The sequence below is a fragment of the Oryctolagus cuniculus genome, chromosome 13, assembly GCF_051225735.1.
Source record: "Oryctolagus cuniculus isolate XC-2025 breed Fujian yellow rabbit chromosome 13, ASM5122573v1, whole genome shotgun sequence".
Taxonomy (NCBI): Eukaryota; Metazoa; Chordata; class Mammalia; order Lagomorpha; family Leporidae; genus Oryctolagus; species Oryctolagus cuniculus.
Window position 1 is genome coordinate 104,942,265 of NC_142879.1, and position 18,159 is coordinate 104,960,423.

At 38.0% G+C, this 18,159-nt stretch overlaps 1 protein-coding gene across 2 annotated transcripts in view; it reads right to left on the reverse strand.

Annotated features, from left to right (window-relative positions):
- The window catches only part of YME1L1 (YME1 like 1 ATPase), a 51,686-nt gene that overhangs the window by 6,732 nt on the left and 26,795 nt on the right, over positions 1-18,159 (reverse strand). For both annotated transcript variants that reach the window (XM_002717282.6, XM_017347630.4), the window contains 10 exons: positions 17,301-17,451; positions 16,832-16,915; positions 13,886-13,968; positions 10,719-10,809; positions 7,107-7,259; positions 6,463-6,595; positions 5,238-5,300; positions 3,032-3,144; positions 2,046-2,201; positions 1,074-1,225 (listed from right to left, as the gene is read on the reverse strand). In XM_002717282.6, the coding sequence (XP_002717328.2) occupies positions 1,074-1,225; positions 2,046-2,201; positions 3,032-3,144; positions 5,238-5,300; positions 6,463-6,595; positions 7,107-7,259; positions 10,719-10,809; positions 13,886-13,968; positions 16,832-16,915; positions 17,301-17,451 (1,179 nt within the window). The remainder of the gene's footprint in view (positions 1-1,073; positions 1,226-2,045; positions 2,202-3,031; positions 3,145-5,237; positions 5,301-6,462; positions 6,596-7,106; positions 7,260-10,718; positions 10,810-13,885; positions 13,969-16,831; positions 16,916-17,300; positions 17,452-18,159) is intronic.

Sequence of the window (18,159 nt, forward strand, 5' to 3'; positions counted from 1 at the left end):
CTCCTGGCTTCGGATCAGTGCAGCACCGGCCGTTGAGGCCACCTGCGGAGTCAACCAGCAGAAGACCTCTCTCTCTCTCTGCCTCTCTTTAACTCTGCCTTTCAAATAAAATAAATAATTAAAAAAAAAAAAAAAGCAAGTACACATTTCATGAAGAATAGGTGGGTAATGCTGGAATAGGACTGTTTTTTCCCCAGCTGCATAAAAATGCTTAAAATACCATATATTGGAAAAGACAAGATGAAAACTTGTACTAAATGAGAGAATCTTAGAAAACTATGGAACCAGTACTCATTTTGGCAGCACATATACTAAAACTGGAAAACTATGGAATCAGTCACTACAACATAGAATTTCTCTTTATGGGTAGTAATATAATTAGGCATTTAAATTTCATAATACATATAATATCTGAAATACCTAAATATTCTTTATCAGAAAAATTTCACAAGTGTCTGATTTAAAAATAGCTCAGAAGCAAAAACAAGAAAAGTATCCTAAAGCTTAGGAAAGGGGAGCCAGCACTGTGGCATTGAGGGCTAAGACTCTGCCTGCATGCCAGCTTGAGTCTTGGCTGCTCTTCTTCTGATCCAACTCTCTGCTGTGGCCTGGGAAAGCAGTAGAAAATGGCTGCATCCACACGGGAGACCAGGAGGAAGCTCCTGCCTCCTGGCTTCGGATCAGCTTAGCTCTGGCTACTGCAGCCATTTGGGGAGCAAACCAGTGGATGGAAGAACTTTCTGTCTCTTCCTTTCTTTGTTTGTAACTACTTCTCAAAGAAATAAAACTTTAAAAAAAAAGCCACTTGGGATGCCCATATCCCACACTGGAATGCTTGGTTCAAGTCCAGGCTACTCGGCTTCCAATCCAGCTTACTGCTAATGGCTCAAGTGTTTGGGTCTCTGCCACACACATGGGAGACTCAAACTGAGATCTGGGTTCCTGGCTTTGGCCTGGTCTAGCCCTGGCTGTTGCAAGCATTTCAGGAATGAACAGCAAATAGAACTCTCTCTCAAATAAATATTAACAAATAAAAATTTATAAAAGCAGAGAAAAAACTTAGAGAAATTTACATGTCCCAGTGTTGGCCCTCGTGGCATGATTGTAGCCTTGTTGATAGGCATCGCGTCTTTTGTGTAATATGCAATGATAGCATGACCTGATTCGTGATATGCTGTGATCGTTTTGTTTTTGTTGTCAATTTCCACACTTCTTCGTTCAGGCCCTAAGATAAAAGTTTAAGTAAAATATGCTATTAGGAAGGTGTCAATAAATACCATTCTCTTTTGCCAAATATCTGGTATGGGATTAACATAAAAAAAGAAGGAACAAAAAACTAATCTCCTTAAAAGTCATTCTTAAAGTAACATAATGTTTGCAAGAAATGAGAATTCACTCTATAACACATAAAAACTGTAATAATCTCTAAGTTGCCAAACCAAAACTGCCAACTTAATCCTTTTATCAAAAAGGGAAAGCTTAATTCTATTTCTAGAAAATAATTTCCAATTTAATAATAATGTCATCACTAATATTTATAAGCCAAACCTAGAATTAAAATTGAACACAAAATAAATAAAACGTGCTTTTCATCAACTCCGTAAAAGAGGAATCGCATGAATGTTCTACCGCCACTACCAGAGTAATCAAACTTTAGGACAAGTTTAGTAGTATGCCAAATTTTTTTGCTATTTCGCATATATATATTTTTCATGCTCCTCTAAACTTATCTTTACAGTAACAAAAACATCTTCTAAGAAAAAGAAAAAATACTAATGAATGTATTACATATAAACTTGAGTTCTATATCACTGAAAATATGGATATTGTCAAGAATATGTTGTATTGGCATTTGGCTCTTAAATTAGGAACTTGTACACTTAATTAACTGCAAATCTTGAATACCTAGATATTCAAGTTTTAAAGTAAGGTTATATTAATCACAGCCACAGGCTTTAGTTGTCTGAATACATTATTTCCAAAAAGAAAATTTATTCTCTAACACATGAAAAGTATAAAATAGATAGAACATAAAGAGAACCTACCCATCAGAATTTTATCTTTGGAAAATTCTAGTTCCTTCATGGTAACCATTTCTTTTCCATCAACAGCTGCCTTTAAAGCAGCTTGGTTCACAAGATTCTCCAGCTCTGCTCCAGAAAAACCAACAGTACCTCGAGCTATGATTTCTGGATCAACAGCTATGTAAAAACAGAACACAGTACTAAAGTCCAAAACAGCTATAAGGAAGGTCTTCACAAAGACTCACATTCCAAATGAAGAGGGGAAAAAAAAGCATTGATTATTCTAGACTATAATTTAATATATTTATCTAAAAACTCAAAATAAATTTAAATTTACCAGAATTCTTAGAGAAAGTGCTAAAACATGCCACTGGAACTGGCATTGGGACAAATCACAAAAATTTTTAAATTTGAAAAAACTGTGAAAAAGAAAGTAGTTATTTGATATGAATTAGAAATTTCAAATATGACCTATATTCTTACTAGCGTAACCATTAACAGAAAAGTAATACTCAAGACAACATTCAGTTCCCTGAAATTCATCTTCCAATACTTTGGACACAAGAGCTCCTATAGGAAACAAATGTAGCTTTGTGAACTGATTCAGTTATCTTTGAAAATACGCAGCTTCAGTAGCTTTATTAACTACTCAAGTTGGGACATAAGAGTTCCATGTATTTTGCTTTAGAGTTTGCTTTCCTCCCTTTTGATTTCAAACTGACATTAAATTATTGTTTCTGGAGCTTTTTCTGTTACTTTGCATTTTCCATTCATCTATATAAAATCTATAAATACATTCATCTTCAAATATTACGCATGAATAAAGAAAACCTTCTTGGACTCAGAATTCAAAATGATAGATTCTCCTGGATATGCAATAGTTATATAAAGAAAAAGACACATAAATGAATTGGTCTTTCAAGACATTCACTAAATGAATACTATAGTAGATGGATCTATTACCAATTTATAGAGATAAAATATTTGTATTACAGAATTACACTTACACTGATCAAACTTGATCTTATTGAGATACCATTTCAAAATTTCTGTTCGACCTTTCACATCTGGCCTTGGAACTGTAACTTGCATGTCAAAACGACCAGGACGTATTAAGGCACTGGAAGAAGAATGCAGAAGGAAAATATGTGTTAATAAGCTGACTATGCAAAAGTTGAAATTAACCAGGACTGACACAGAAAACATTTGATGGGAAGACAATGGCAGTCATAGATTAGATTGGAGTTTTAAACATAAATGTTGAGATGGTTTATTTTAAAACATGGCTTCAATAACAGTCTCCAAAACCAGAGGGTATAAGAAAGATCCATTTAGATATATGAGTGTGCACTTAGGTAGCATACACTCACAGAAAACAAAGCATGCAAGCAAGTAAAGTCAACCAAGGAACAAGCAACATCAGACTGTCAGAAGAACAACATACCCATCTCAATATTTAATTATAAGCTAAAACTAATTTTAACAATGCACTAAATTTTACTTTTGTTTTTAACTTTTATTTAATGAATATAAATTTCCAAAGTACAGCTTATGGATTACAATGGTTTTCCCCCCCATATACCTTCCCTCCCACCCACAACCCTCCCCTTTCCCGCTCCCTCTCCCCTTCCATTCACATCAAGATTCATTTTCAATTCTCTTTATATACAGAAGATCAGTTTAGCATATATTAAGTAAAGATTTCAACAGTTTGCACCCACATAGAAATACAAAGTGAAAAATACTGTTTGAGTACTAGTTATAGCATTAAATCACAATGTACAGCACATTAAGGACAGAGATCCTACATGAGGAGTAAGTGCACAGTGACTCCTGTTGTTGACTTTACAAATTGACACTCCTGTTTATGGCATCAGTAATCACCCGAGGCACTTGTCATGAGCTGCCAAGGCTATAGAAGCCTTTTGAGTTCACTGACTCTTATCATACTTAGACAAGGTCGTAGTCAGAGTGGAAGTTCTCTCCTCCCTTCAGAGAAAGGTACCTCCTTCTTTGATGGCCCCGTTCTTTCCACTGGGATCTCACTCACAGAGATCTTTCATTTAGGTCTTTTTTTTTTTTTCAGAGTGTCTTGGCTTTCCATGCCTGAAATACTCTCATGGGCTTTTCAGCCGGATCCGCATGCCTTAAGGACTGATTCTGAGGCCAGAGTGCTGTTTAGGACATCTGCCATTCTATGAGTCTGCTGTGTATCCCACTTCCCATGTTGGATTGTTCTCTCCCTTTTTTATTCTATCAGTATTTTCAGACACTAGTCTTGTTTATGTGATCCCTTTGATTCTTAGTCCTATCATTATGATCAACTGTGAAAAGAAATTGATCACTTGGACTAGTGAGATGGCATTGGCACATGCCACCTTGATGGGACTGAATTGGAATCCCCTGGTATGTTTCTAACTCTGTCGTTTGGGGCAAGTCAGCTTGAGCATGTCCCAAATTGTACATCTGTTCCCTCTCTTATTCCCACTCTCATATTTAACAGGGATCACTTAAATTATACTTTTAAAATGTTCTCCACCTAAATATATATATAATATTTTAACAGCTTTATAGAGATTTAGTTCACATGATGCAGATTTTTAACTGGAGCATTTTCTAATATATTCAGAGATGGGGCTGGCACTTTGGCATAGAAGACTAAGCCTCTGCCGGCAGTGCTGGCATCCCATGTGAGTACCAGCTCAAATCCCAGTTGCTCCAGTTCTGATCCAACTCTCTGCTAATGCACCTGGGAAAGCAGCAGAGGATGGCCCAAGTACCTGGGCCCCTGTACCATGTGGGAGGCCCAGAAGAAGTTCCTGGCTCCAGCCTGGCCCAACCCCAGCTGTTGTGGCCATTTGGGGAGTAAACCAGGGAGCAGAAGATCTCTCTTTCCTTCTCCGTATCTCTGCCTTTCAAATAAGAAAATCAATCTTAAAAAAAAAATACATTCAGAGATGTGCAAACATCACCTTAATCTAATTTTAGAATATTCTTATCCTCACAAAAAGAAATTCAATACTTTTTGTTAGTCACTTCACATTCTCCCTAGCCTCTGGCAATCAGTAATTTGTCTTTGTGGATTTGATTGCCTTAGACATTGCCCATAAGTAGATTTATGTGAAATCATACAATGTGATTTTTTCTGATGGACTTCTTTACATGATATAGCAAAAAAACAGTACTTGGCAAAAATTTTCTCTTAATACTTACTTATCTAATGCCTCTGGGAAGTTTGTAGCTCCTATGATGATAACCCCTTCATTGGGTTTAAAACTATTTAGGGAAAAAGAGAAGCTCTTCACTGAAAATTGAAGTGTAGCACACATAGTCACATAACAATAATCTATAGAAATCTGTTTATATAATTAATCTGAATAATAGCCAAGGAAACAGATAAATCACTGATTATCTGTGATAATCACCTTCACAATCTCTTGATCTGTTTAGGAAAAACCAACTTGATAAAAAGCTTGGATGTTAGATTAAGTTTTTAAAAAGTATTTTCAATTTTACAAAGTGAAATTATTTGCTCCTAGAATCCTATTTGGTTCCAAAATATCTTATATTGACTTTACAATAATACTTCACTCAAAGTGATCTCTTATTTTTGTTACAAGCTGATGTCAGTTGGCTGGCGCCGCGGCTCACGTCGCTAATCCTCCACCTGCGGCATTAGCACACCGGGTTCTAGTCCCGGTTGCTCCTCTTCCAGTCCAGCTCTCTGCTGTGGCCCGGGAGTGCAGTGGAGGATGGCCCAAGTGCTTGGGCCCTGCACCCGCATGGGAGACCAGGAGGAAGCACCTGGCTCCTGGCTTCGGATCGGTGCAGTGTGCCGGCCGCGGTGGTCATTTGTGGGGTGAACCAACGGCAAAAGACCTTTCTCTCTGTCTCTCTCTCTCTCACTGTCTAACTCTGCCTGTCAAAAAAACAAAAACAAAAAACAACAACAACAAAAACACACACACACACAAAAAGTTGATGTCAGCTTTAAATCTATCACAATACTCAAAACCTGACTATTCATATACCATGCAGGGACCAGCATATTCCTATTTCTTTAAGTAAATTACTAATTTCAGCTTAAACCATTGCTTTACTCTTGTAAGTATAATAACTAAAGAAGGTATAAATATCACAAATTAAAAAGCTGAGTGATACATCAAATATCCAATTAGTAAATGGTAGCAATACAACACTGAGAGAAAAGGTTGCCTTGACTGTTTGCATAAGAGACTACTCTGTTGCTCGTACACATCAAGTTCTCCTACTTTGAGATGTTACCAAATGCTTTATAGGAATGATTTGTACAAGATCAAGTGTACATGTAACAAATGCTGGGAGGCATCTGTTATTACAAACAATTTTTAAAATTTTTAAAAATCCTTATTTTTAAAATGTATCATCATATTCCACAGATATAGAAATATACATTTACCCATCCATTTCAGCAAGAAGCTGATTTATAGTCTGCCTTGAGTATGGATGCATTGGAGATTCAATTCTCTTCCCACCAACAGAATCTAATTCATCGATAAATATAACACAAGGAGCATTTGCTTTTGCTTCCCCTAAGAAAATGGGAAAGATGGCAAGAAATCAACATTTTTAAACAAAATCATAGAAATACTGAAAATGTGTAAGACTGTCAAAAGCAAAAAATAAAAAAATAGGTCCTGATTTAAAGATCAGCCTGGATGCAGGAGAAATAGTATCAAAGAAAATGATATAAGATATAAATAATTGGGCATTTATTCTCCCTAGCTATAACAAATAAATATAAATAATCAAATTTGAACATAATTACTCTTTAATTATATAACATAGACTTGGTGAATACAATGACAAAAATGAAGAACTTTTCGGCAGCCTTCAGTTCCTCTTGCACTTCCACTAGCTCTTCTCCTGACTGCATTTGGAAAAAGAATATTTTAAGTCACACATTAAATCACCTGAAATCACAACACCACAATGGCCCTTCCAGCTGACTATCACAAGCAATTGGCAAAGCTGGAGTAGAAAACAGTCTTCGCCTAAAATTGATGAAATTTAGTATTGTACGAAAGATACATCAAAACTTACTAAAAAGGTTTCTGATACGGCTAGCTCCAACACCCACAAACATTTCATCAAATTCTGATCCAGAAGCATAATAAAAAGGAACATCAGCTTCTCCTGCCACAGCTCGGGCAAGAAGTGTCTTTCCTGTCCCCGGTGGTCCAACTAAAAGAATTCCTAAAAGAAGAAGTAAACAAGAAAAATTCAAGTTTTGGCTAAAAAATATCACTTGCTTTGAATCTAATAAAATAGTTATTTATATAATTTTGAGGCTGAAGGAACACCAAAGATCAGTATATTTTGAAATACAGCAAGGGCCGGTGCTTGGCGTAGTGGGCTAAGCCTCCAGCTGCAGTGCTGGAATCCCATATGGGTGCCGATTCAAGTCCCGGCAGCTCCTCTTCCAATCCAGCTCTCTGCTATGGTCTGGGAAAGCACTGGAAGATGGCCCAAGTGCTTGGGACCCTGCACGCACATGAGCAACTTGGAAGAAGCTCCTAGTTCCTAGTTTCAGATTGGCCCAGCAACTGGCCACTGCAGCCATTTGGGGAGTGAATGGAAGTGATGGAATGGAGTGGATGGAAAACCTTTGTCTCTCCCTCTCTCTGTCTGTAACTCTACCTCTCAAATAAATAAATAAAATATTAAAAAAAAGATAAAAAAAGAAATATAGCAAAATATATTTGTCTCTGCTAATTTTCCAATATCATTTATGTGTTGTCTACACATCAACACATACAGGAAGAAAGAATCTTGGGGCCAAGCAATATAATCCCACTTATCATTAAATAACTTAGACAAAATTCACATAAAAAAGATTAAAAGACAAGCAAATGCCATGCATGTCTGACTTGTTGCTTCCCCACAGAAAAACATTAATAACAAAATTCTAGACACTTTTGGTTAAAAACAAAAAAAGTCTGGATAGTACGTGATATTAAAGAAACTTTTCTTTGGTGAGATAAATTATCGCTTACGTTGTTTTCTTAAGACAATGTTCTTATTCTTAAAAGATGGATTGCGAGCCGGCGCCGTGGCTCAATAGGCTAATCCTCCACCTTGCGGCGCCGGCACACCGGGTTCTAGTCCCGGTCGGGGCGCCGGATTCTGTCCCGGTTGCCCCTCTTCCAGGCCAGCTCTCTGCTATGGCCAGGGAGTGCAGTGGAGGATGGCCCAGGTGCTTGGGCCCTGCACCCCATGGGAGACCAGGAAAAGCACCTGGATCCTGGCTCCTGCCATCGGATCAGCGCGGTGCGCCGGCTGCAGCGGCGGCCATTGGAGGGTGAACCAACGGCAAAGGAAGACCTTTCTCTCTCTGTCTCTCTCTCTCACTGTCCACTCTGCCTGTCAAAAATAAAAAAAAAAAAAAAAAAAAAAAAAAAAAAGATGGATTGCAAAGTATTTAGGCAAAAAGTAGTTGCTGTATAGTGTCCTTTTAAATGTTAGGGCATGAAAATACATGCACACACACACATACAGAGAAAAGCAAACATGAGAATATATTAACAACTATTGTGCTTTAGTGGACAGTAAAATGGCACTTAAAAAGATAATTAAAACTGGAATTGAAAGATTTTAATTTGTTGCAAAAACATTTTGAAATCCATGCATGTAAGTATATGGACATTTACATACTACTCTTTCAAGCTTTTCCAAATGTTTGGAATTTTCCTGATGCCCCTAAATTTTTCACAATAAGTAGGACAAAGGAATTCCCTGATTTATGTAACTTTTTTGTAAATGTAGACTACATTTAAAAAGGCAATAAAGCTTTTTCAATTACAACTTTTTTTTTTTTTTTTTTCCAGGCAGGGTAGACAGTGAGAGAGAGAGAAAGGTCTTCCTTTGCCGTTGGTTCACCCTCCAATGGCCGCCGCGGCAGCCAGCGCACCACGCTGATCCGATGGCAGGAGCCAGGTACTTATCCTGGTCTCCCATGGGGTGCAGGGGCCAAGCACCTGGGCCATCCTCCACTGCACTCCCTGGCCACAGCAGAGAGCTGGCCTGGAAGAGGGGCAACCGGGACAGAATCCGGCGCCTTGACCGGGACTAGAACCCGCTGTGCTGGCACCGCAAGGCGGAGGATTAGCTTAGTGAGCCACGGCGCCGGCCCCATTACAACATTTTTTTAAAAAGCTCACAAAAAGCTTTAAGACTATCCTAGGATTGCCATGTTCTAGTTACATTTAACTGGCTTTAGTCAATACAAATCATAGTATTAACTTCTGTAGATTGATTATATCCTGGATTTTTCTACAAACTTCAAGTTACTACTTGTGAGTAGAAAAAGGAAGAGTATCACTACTTCTGTGGTTTATAAATACTCACTCTATGACGTTATATATGGATTTAATAAATGCACCCTAAATGAGCAAAGGTTCATGCTGACATTCTGCTGAACTCTCAGTAGAGATAATTGGCAGTATAAAAAAAAGTCTTAAAAAGGTGTACTTCTCTGTAACTCAGCAATTCCCTTTCCAGAAATATATTTTAAAGAAACAAAATGAAGCCTTGAGTTAAGATGATCACAGTGCTATTTTTAATAGCAAAACACTGCAAATCACAATAAAGTTCAATAAATGGTTAGACAAATTATGATACTTTCAGAAAACAGGACAGCAAGAAGTCATTTAAAATCATGTGTAATACCTTGAGAAAAAAATCAAAGTCAAACTGAGGAACAGATCATAAATAATTAGCTATTACTCTTCACAACTGTAAAGAATACAAAAGATTCTCTATTTTCACTCTCTCCACAAAAAGGAATTTCTTTCTCTTTCTCCCTCTATCTCTGTCACTTTGCCCTTTAATAAATGAAAAAACAGGGGCCGGCAACGTGGTTCACTAGGTTAATCCTCCGCCTGTGGCACTGGCATCCCATATGGGCGCGAGATTCTAGTCCCGGTTGCTCCTCTTCCAGTCCAGCTCTCTGCTATGGCCCGGGGAAGGCAGTGGAGGATGGCCCAAGTCCTTGGGCCCCTGCACCCACATGGGAGACCAGGAGGAGGCACCTGGCTCCTGGCTTCGGACAGGCATAGCTCTGGCCGTGGCAGCCATTTGTGGGGTGAAGCAACGGAAGGAAGACCTTTCTCTGTATCTCTCTCTCACTGTCTAACTCTATCTGTCAAATAAAAAAATAAAAATAAAAATAAAATAAATGAAAAAAACAAAATGCTTTGTGTGATCCTGGATTGGAGCCTGCAGAGGAAGCAACACTGGACAGACACTACCAAGAATCTATTGGAAAAAATGCTGAAATTTGGAGATGATATATAAATTAGATAATAATAGATAATAATTTTGTATTCACGTTAAATTTCTTGATGGTTAGAAAAAGACATGTACGTAAAGAGATAAAGTAAATAAAAAATGGAACAAAATGCTAGAAACTACCGAGTCTAGGTTAACATGGTACGAGAACAGTCTTTGTACTATTCTTACAACTTAAAGTTTCAAATTATATACAAATGTTAAGTTATAAAAATGTTACAGAACTATATGTTGAGAATGAGTACATATTTTGAAAATTAGCAATTAAAAAACAAATTTGGATCAGTTCAGATCTGATGAAAATTGAATGAGTAATATATTAATAATTTTTTTACATTAATTCCTGATAAAAGAAAGTTATCTTACCTTTTGGAAGTTTACCCCCAAGCACAGTAAATTTTTGTGGATTCTTCAAGAACTCAACAACTTCCTGTAATTCTTGTTTGGCTTCTTCCACCTATAGTGACACAATTAAGCAAATAATTTTAAATAATGACTTGAATTGGTTAGATTATCCAGGATTCCTCTTTGAAAATCATAAATTTAATTTGCATATTAACTTGGCCTTCTTTTTGTTCCAGTGATAAAAGTGCACAAAAATGACCCATTATAAAGTTTTCTCATAATCCTTGTTTCCAGTTCTGCAGAATCACCATATGCCAACAAAAATCACTGTAAAGCAACTTCTCAGTGAGAAGAGAAGTACTTTGGGCAGAATTAAATATGAGCTACTGGAGAGCAACATGGTAAAACATGAAGCAGAGGTGGGCGTTGTAGGAAGCAGATCAAGCTATTGCATCCCTGTGAGAGTGACATTTTGCATCCCGGCTACTCTACTTCCAACCCAGCCTGACAAGAGAAATCCTCTCTTGAGGAATATAGGATCTACTGAGAGGGGTGGGCATTTAGCCTAACAGAAGCTGGCTGGGCTGCTCATCTCCCACCTGGGAGTGCCTTGGTTCAAATCCTGGCTCTGTTCCCAATTCCAGCTGCCTGCTAACGTGCACCCTGGGAGCCAGCAAGTGATGGCCCAAGTAGTTGGGTTCCTGCCACCTATGTGGGAGACCTGGATTGAATTTCCCAGATTCTGGTTTTGGCCTGATCCAGCCCCAGGCACTGCAGGTATCTGGGGAGTTAACCAGTAGATATGAGGCAGTGGAAGAGAGAGAACTCCTTAAAAAAAAAGATATTTAGCTGACATTGTGGTATAGCAGATAAAGACACTGCCTGTGATGCCTGCATGCCATATGGGCACCAGCACAAAACATTTTTAAAGTCCATGCAGTTTTCCCACTATATGTGCATTTTCCCATGAATTTTAAAGATCTCTCATATGCCTGAATTTCAATTTTTTTGCACCAAATTTATCTTTTAATTCCATTTTGAAATGCCCTTATATCAAAAGAAAAAAGTATATGTAAAGAATTAGAGCAGATGAAACATACAATCAGCCTCTTCAGTGTTTGCAAAAATCCTTTGCAAAAATCCAAAAAAGACTTGTACTTCAAGTCTTTCCTGCAGGAGCAATTTCTTCCAAAACATCCCTGAACAATTTACCTAGCCTGCATAGTTCTCAGAATCAAATATAATGCAGCAGATATAGTCGTAATAATATCAAAGCATAGAGAACAGATAAGAACACAGTGTGTTCTTATTTGAAAGAGATAAAATGATTAGGACAAAATATGTGTGTCGACTAATTCCAAACTTCAAGTGGGCCCATGGGTCACATTTTCCTAATCACCCATTCCTATACAATTTCATCATAACTTCTCCACAAAGCACTCATCCTCCTCTTCCATTCATAAAATCAGCAGATGATTTTGATTCTGAATATCAAAATCAAGTAACTTCCGTAATCCTCCACCTACCAGTTTCCTAACATTTTTATTTTATTTCCTGTTATGATACAAATTATCTGTGCTCCCCCTTTCAAATGAAATTCAAGAATTGCTTGTAATCACCTATTCCATTTCATCTCCTTCCACTATATTCCACTGCATTCAGGATACTGTGAAATTTTCTTTATCAAGAACACCAGTGGCCTCCCCAGTAATATATCTAATCTAATAATGGTCAATGTTCACTTGACCCATCACATAAGCATTTCACTGTGTCAACATCCAAATATTTTCTTCCATTACACTGTCCTCACCTATCTCTCTGGCTGCTCCTCCTCATTCTTCCTACCTGGTTCCTCTTCTCTATCCTGTTATCCTTAGAGTGCCCTAAGCTCAGCACCTAGACCTCTTCTCGTTTCTGGTTACACAAACTCCTTTGGTGATTTCATCCAAACACATGAACTTAACATACATAAAATGTAAACTTAAATTTTTAATTCTAGTTCTCACCTCTCCATTAACTCCAAAATGATATACCCAAGGGCTTACTCAACATTTTCATTTGGATATCTCACAATTTATATACCCTAAACTAAATTTCTAAACTTTGTCCTCCACATCTGCTGTACTCTTGGCCTTTTTTATCTCAGAAAAGGGCAAGTTCATTCTTCTATTTGTTCAGACTAAAAATCTTGTGGTTATTCCTGACTCTTCTTTCTCCCACACCCTACATTCTACTCAGAAAATCCTGTTGGTTCTAACTTCAAAATAGGTATCCAAAATCTACCTACATCATACTGACTCCACTGCAACAATGTCAAGCTAAGCCTCCTCTTTTGCTTGGACTACTGTAACAGCTTGTTATCTCTCAACCAAACTGTTCTCATTAAATTCTAAGTTAAATCATCTTGTTCTTCTGTTCAAAATCCTTTCTCAGAGTAAAGCCAGTCTTTATTATGGCGTCTAACATTATGCACTCCCTGACCTCATCTCCCAGTATTTTTACTACAATCACACCCTAAACACCACTGAAAAGTGAATGCCCAGTCCTCTTTATCTTGCACTCTTTTATCCTACCACATTTTTTATTACCTTTTAACATACTCTTATTTTTTAATATATCATCATCCAGTTACTGCTTTTAGAATTTAAACTTCACAAAGACAGGAACTTATTCTACCTCAGCACCTAAAATAGGGAACTTAGACATTTAGTATTGTAAAACGAATTAATTAAGGATAAACTAGCACATTCTACTCATTAAAGAAATAGACATTGTCTGATATGTTTCAGATGCTAGAGTTATGAAGATCCCTAAGAGGGACAGTTTCAGTAGTACCAATTATTAAACTATCTACTATATGCCAAGCATATCGATCACCTGTCAGTCTAAAGTAATTTGCTCAAAGTCACAGAGCCAGTAAGTACAAAGATGAATCTGAAACCTTAGTCTGGTTGATTCTGAAGTTTGTATTCATTCCACTACAGCACAATGTTCCTCAAACCAATACAAACTCCCATTATGAAACAAGATTTGATCTTCTACAACTATCATTTACCCCAAAATATAAAGTCTCTAATACTTTTGGATGTGATGATGAAATTCCAGAATAACCATTAAACCGAAATGTTGACCTTCTGTAGAAATTCAGTTATATAATGTGTGAAGTGGGAAAAGAAATGGTCACTTACTCCTTTAACATGTTCAAAGGTGACATTTTTCATCTGAACGGGATCTACTGCAGAATCAAGCCCTGTTGTTGTCCGGAAGCGGACTAAAGAGAAGAAAAGAAACGTTGTTTTCATAGATTAATAAAATCCTAACCACTCTAGTTTTTAGATGTAAGAAATTACAACCTAGGAAAATTAAATATCCAAGAGATTTAATAAGTTCATACACATCAAATCAGAGTGAGAAGTAGAAACTACATCCTCTGGATTTCTAGACTATGGTCACAGAATTATCAAAGTTTTAGCTCACATTAAAAAGATACACCTGGGGCCGGAGCCGTGGCTCACTAGGCTGGCTAATCCTCCGCCTTGCGGCGCCGGCACACCAGGTTCTAGACCCGGTCGGGGTGCCAGATTCTGTCCCAGTTGCTCCTCTCCCAAGCCAGCTCTCTGCTGTGGCCAGGGAGTGCAGTGGAGGATGGCCCAAGTGCTTGGGCCCTGCACCCAATGGGAGACCAGGATAAGTACCTGGCTCCTGCAATCGGATCAGCGCGGTGCGCTGGCTACAGCGTGCTGGTGGCGGCAGCCATTGGAGGGTAAACCAACGGCAAAGGAAGATCTTTCTCTCTGTCTCTCTCACTGTCCACTCTGCCTATCAAAAAAAAAAAAAAAAAAAAAAAAAAAAAAAAAAGGATACACCTGAACTTTCTAGTTAAAATTAGGAATTGTTTTCCTCTTCTTGTAAGATCTAATGATAGAAATCTTAAATCAATGTTTCTCAAACTTCAGTGTGGATAAAAAGCACTGGGTAGTGTTAAAAAATGTAAGTCCTCAATCCAATGGCACAGGAACACAGATAATTTGCATTCTTTTTTTGTTTTTTTTTCCCAGAGTTATTTATTGGGGCCATCCCTGTAGCATAGTGAATAAAGACGCCACCTGCAGTGCCAGCATCCCATATGGGTGCCAGTTTGAGTCCCGGCTGCTCCACTTCTGATCCAACTCTCTGCTATGGCCTGGAAAAGCAGTAGAAGATGGCCCAACTCCTTGGGCCCCTGCACCCATGTGGGAGACTAGGAAGAAGCTTCTGGCTTCGGATTGGCCCAGCTCCGGCCATTGCGGCCATTTAGGGGATGAACCAGCAGATGGAAGAGCTCTCTCTCTGCCTCTGCCTCTCTGTAACTCTGCTGTTCAAATATTAAGTAAAAGAAATCTTTAAAAAAAAAAATGATGCTTATAGGGCCAGTGCCGTGGCACATCTGTGGCACTGGCATCCCATATGGGCACCAGTTCATGTCCCAGTTGCTCCTCTTCCAATCCAGCTCTCTGCTATGGCCTGGGAAAGCAGCAGCAGAAGGCCCAGGTGCTTGGGCCCCTGCACCTGCATGAGAGGCCCAGAAGACGCTCCAGGCTTCTGGCTTCAGATTGACTCAGCTCTGTCCATCATGACCATTTGGGGAGTGAACCAGCAGATGGATGGAAGACCTCTCTCTCTGTGTTTCCCTCTGTCTGTAACTCGACCTCTCAAATAAATAAAGTGTTACTTAACAGATTATTCTACTTTAAGATAATCTTCTTCCTGTGATATGTTACTACTTGCCCTCAAATGATACATCAATAATGAGATCATTACATATAAGAAAGACATAAAAAGTGTGATAGGATAGTAAAATATTTGAGATCAACTTTGGGGAACAATTGTAAGGTTCTTAAATTGTTTCTGCTTGTGTAAAAGCTTACAAACTAGAGCCGTTATACGTAAGTAAACAAAGCAATTTCTAATTTCCTCAGAGGAGGCCAAAAACACTGTCATTAAGATAGAGTGAAATTTATGTATTTGGAATGCAGAGACAGAAAGAGATCTGCCATCTGCCTGTTCACTCCTCAAGTATCTGCAACAGTCAGAGCTGGGCCAAGCCAAAGCCAGGAGCTGAGAACTCAGTACAGGTCTCCCATGTGCGTGGCAGGGACGTAACGACTTGCACCTTTACCTGCTGCCTCCCATGTTGTACGTGAGTAGGAAGCTGGAATCAGGAGCAGAGCTGGGACTAGAACCCAGGCCCTCTGACATGTTACGCAGGCTTCCCAAGTGGTATATTAGTGCTATTCCAAATGCATAAGTAAGTAGAAAATATACAGGGATAAAAAGAAATGCTTAACACATCAAAAACATACTCAAGTCAAGAGAACAAAATTTAAAACATTAGTTGGGGAATGAATGGACAATAGTTTTAGCCTACTAACTCAATTTTAAAGAATAAATATAGATTTTTTAATCATAAGAATGCAGAACACAGGGTAAAGCAAAATTATAGCTGAAAAAGTAATTCAGACCACTTAAACCTGATATCATTTCATTTTAGAGCAGCAACATGAAAAAAATGGGACTCATTTAAAGTAATTTTAAGAGAAAAATTCAAATTATTAAGCTATCTTTGAAACAGGATTTTTTCACTTTGTATTTCTATTTTAAGACTATAATTTTTGAATTTTATAACTGGAAAAGTGTCATTTCCTAAAAATCTGATAAATAAATTACTACTAGGAATCAAAGGCCTAGATTGTAAAACCATAAACATTAATGTTCTCTTTCTCTAAATCTTACACTAAACATGAATAGGAAATGAATATTTAAAGAAATTTATCAACAAATGTTAGGGCTGACATTTGCCCTAGCACTGAAGATGTCAATTAGGATGCCCATGTTGCGTGCCTGGATTTAACCCCCAGGCATGGCTCATGATTTCGGTTTCTTGGTAATGCAAACTTGAAGGCAGCAGTTGACCTAAGTAGTTGAGTTCTTGGCTCTTGGCTTCAGCAACCCCAGCTTCTGCAGGGACTTGGAGAGTAAGCCAGTGAATGTGAGCTCACTTTGTCCTCGCTCGCTCTCTCATAAATCAAACAAATTAATAAGTGAGAAAAAGTTTTAGAAATGTTAAGTCTGATAAATAAAAAAACAGCCTTTACCAGATAAAAATGGATTCTTTAACAGTCCATAAATGCCAAATAGCAGCAGAACAAAGAGAATCAGGCGAGTTCGCCTGAGGGAATCTGCAAGAGAAAGAAAAAGCCTTCAATCAAATGACACTGAGATGTGACAGCTCAATAAAATGCAAATATTAATTACTGTTGATGATTATATTATATCACACGCAATTTTGGAATCTAGCATTCTTTTGCACAATAACTATAATATTCTTTCAGCACCCTGCTCCATAAGCCAAGTAGTCTGTCCTTGACTTCAGTTTCTTTCTTGAGAAAATGAAACTGCCAAAAATGTTTCCATTTCCACACAGCTTAAGTTACAAATATAGCAGAATACAACCAATGGAAAAAAAACAGACTTTCAAAAAAGTACCTACACTAAGCTAACTAAAGGACTATGACTTCCATTCAGTCATTCTCCCCAGAGAGGGACAGTGTCCAATCAACTTACCATTGGTTTTCTGAGTCAGCGCTTGAGCTTTCAGAAAACCCTCCGCAAAACCTGTTTTAAATGCATCCTGGTGAGCTTCAGGTATGTTTTTGGTTTTCATGAGTTTGTCCAAACTTTCAACATCTGATCCCCTGTCCCGCAAAAGAAACCCCTAAGTACACAAACAACACATCATTATTGGTTGACTTCTTAGATAGCAACACTCTACAACAATATTGTGACCACTCATACACAAAAAAATCCACGGAAAACCTCAAATTTAATTTTTATTGTCCAAATGAAGAAGCAGATTAACATTCAATGAATTACTTAATAGAAGGAAATTAACACTGGATCTTATACCTGCAACAATCAGTAATAATATAAAGAAAATGGCATCACTCTGTAAGAAAACTACAGTATAATGAAAACAGTTATAGACCACATGTTATCTAAGGGTTCTAATGGTTCAATGTTCACATAACCTTTATCTTTGGTACAGGAATAACCTTATTTTGTTAAATGCTTCCTAAATACCTTTCATACACTTGGCCTTGTGTACATGCAGAAGATGTAAAGATAAATAAGTGACCTGCCTAAAAGTTTTCAGCCTACTGGGGAAAGATAGATAAATAATTAAGGTTTTGAAATCACTGTGACATTATACTAGAAGTATTAAGTATAGTAATAAGTGCTATCTAACAAACACAAGAAAGGTCTTATAGAAAATGGGACATCTAGGGGCTGGCACTGTGGCATAGCAGGTAAAGCCGCCGCCTGCAATGCCGGCATCCCATATAGGCACCAGTTCGAGTCCTGGCTGTTCCACTTCCGATCCAGCTCTCTGCTCTGGCCTGGGAAAGCAACAGAGGACGAGCCA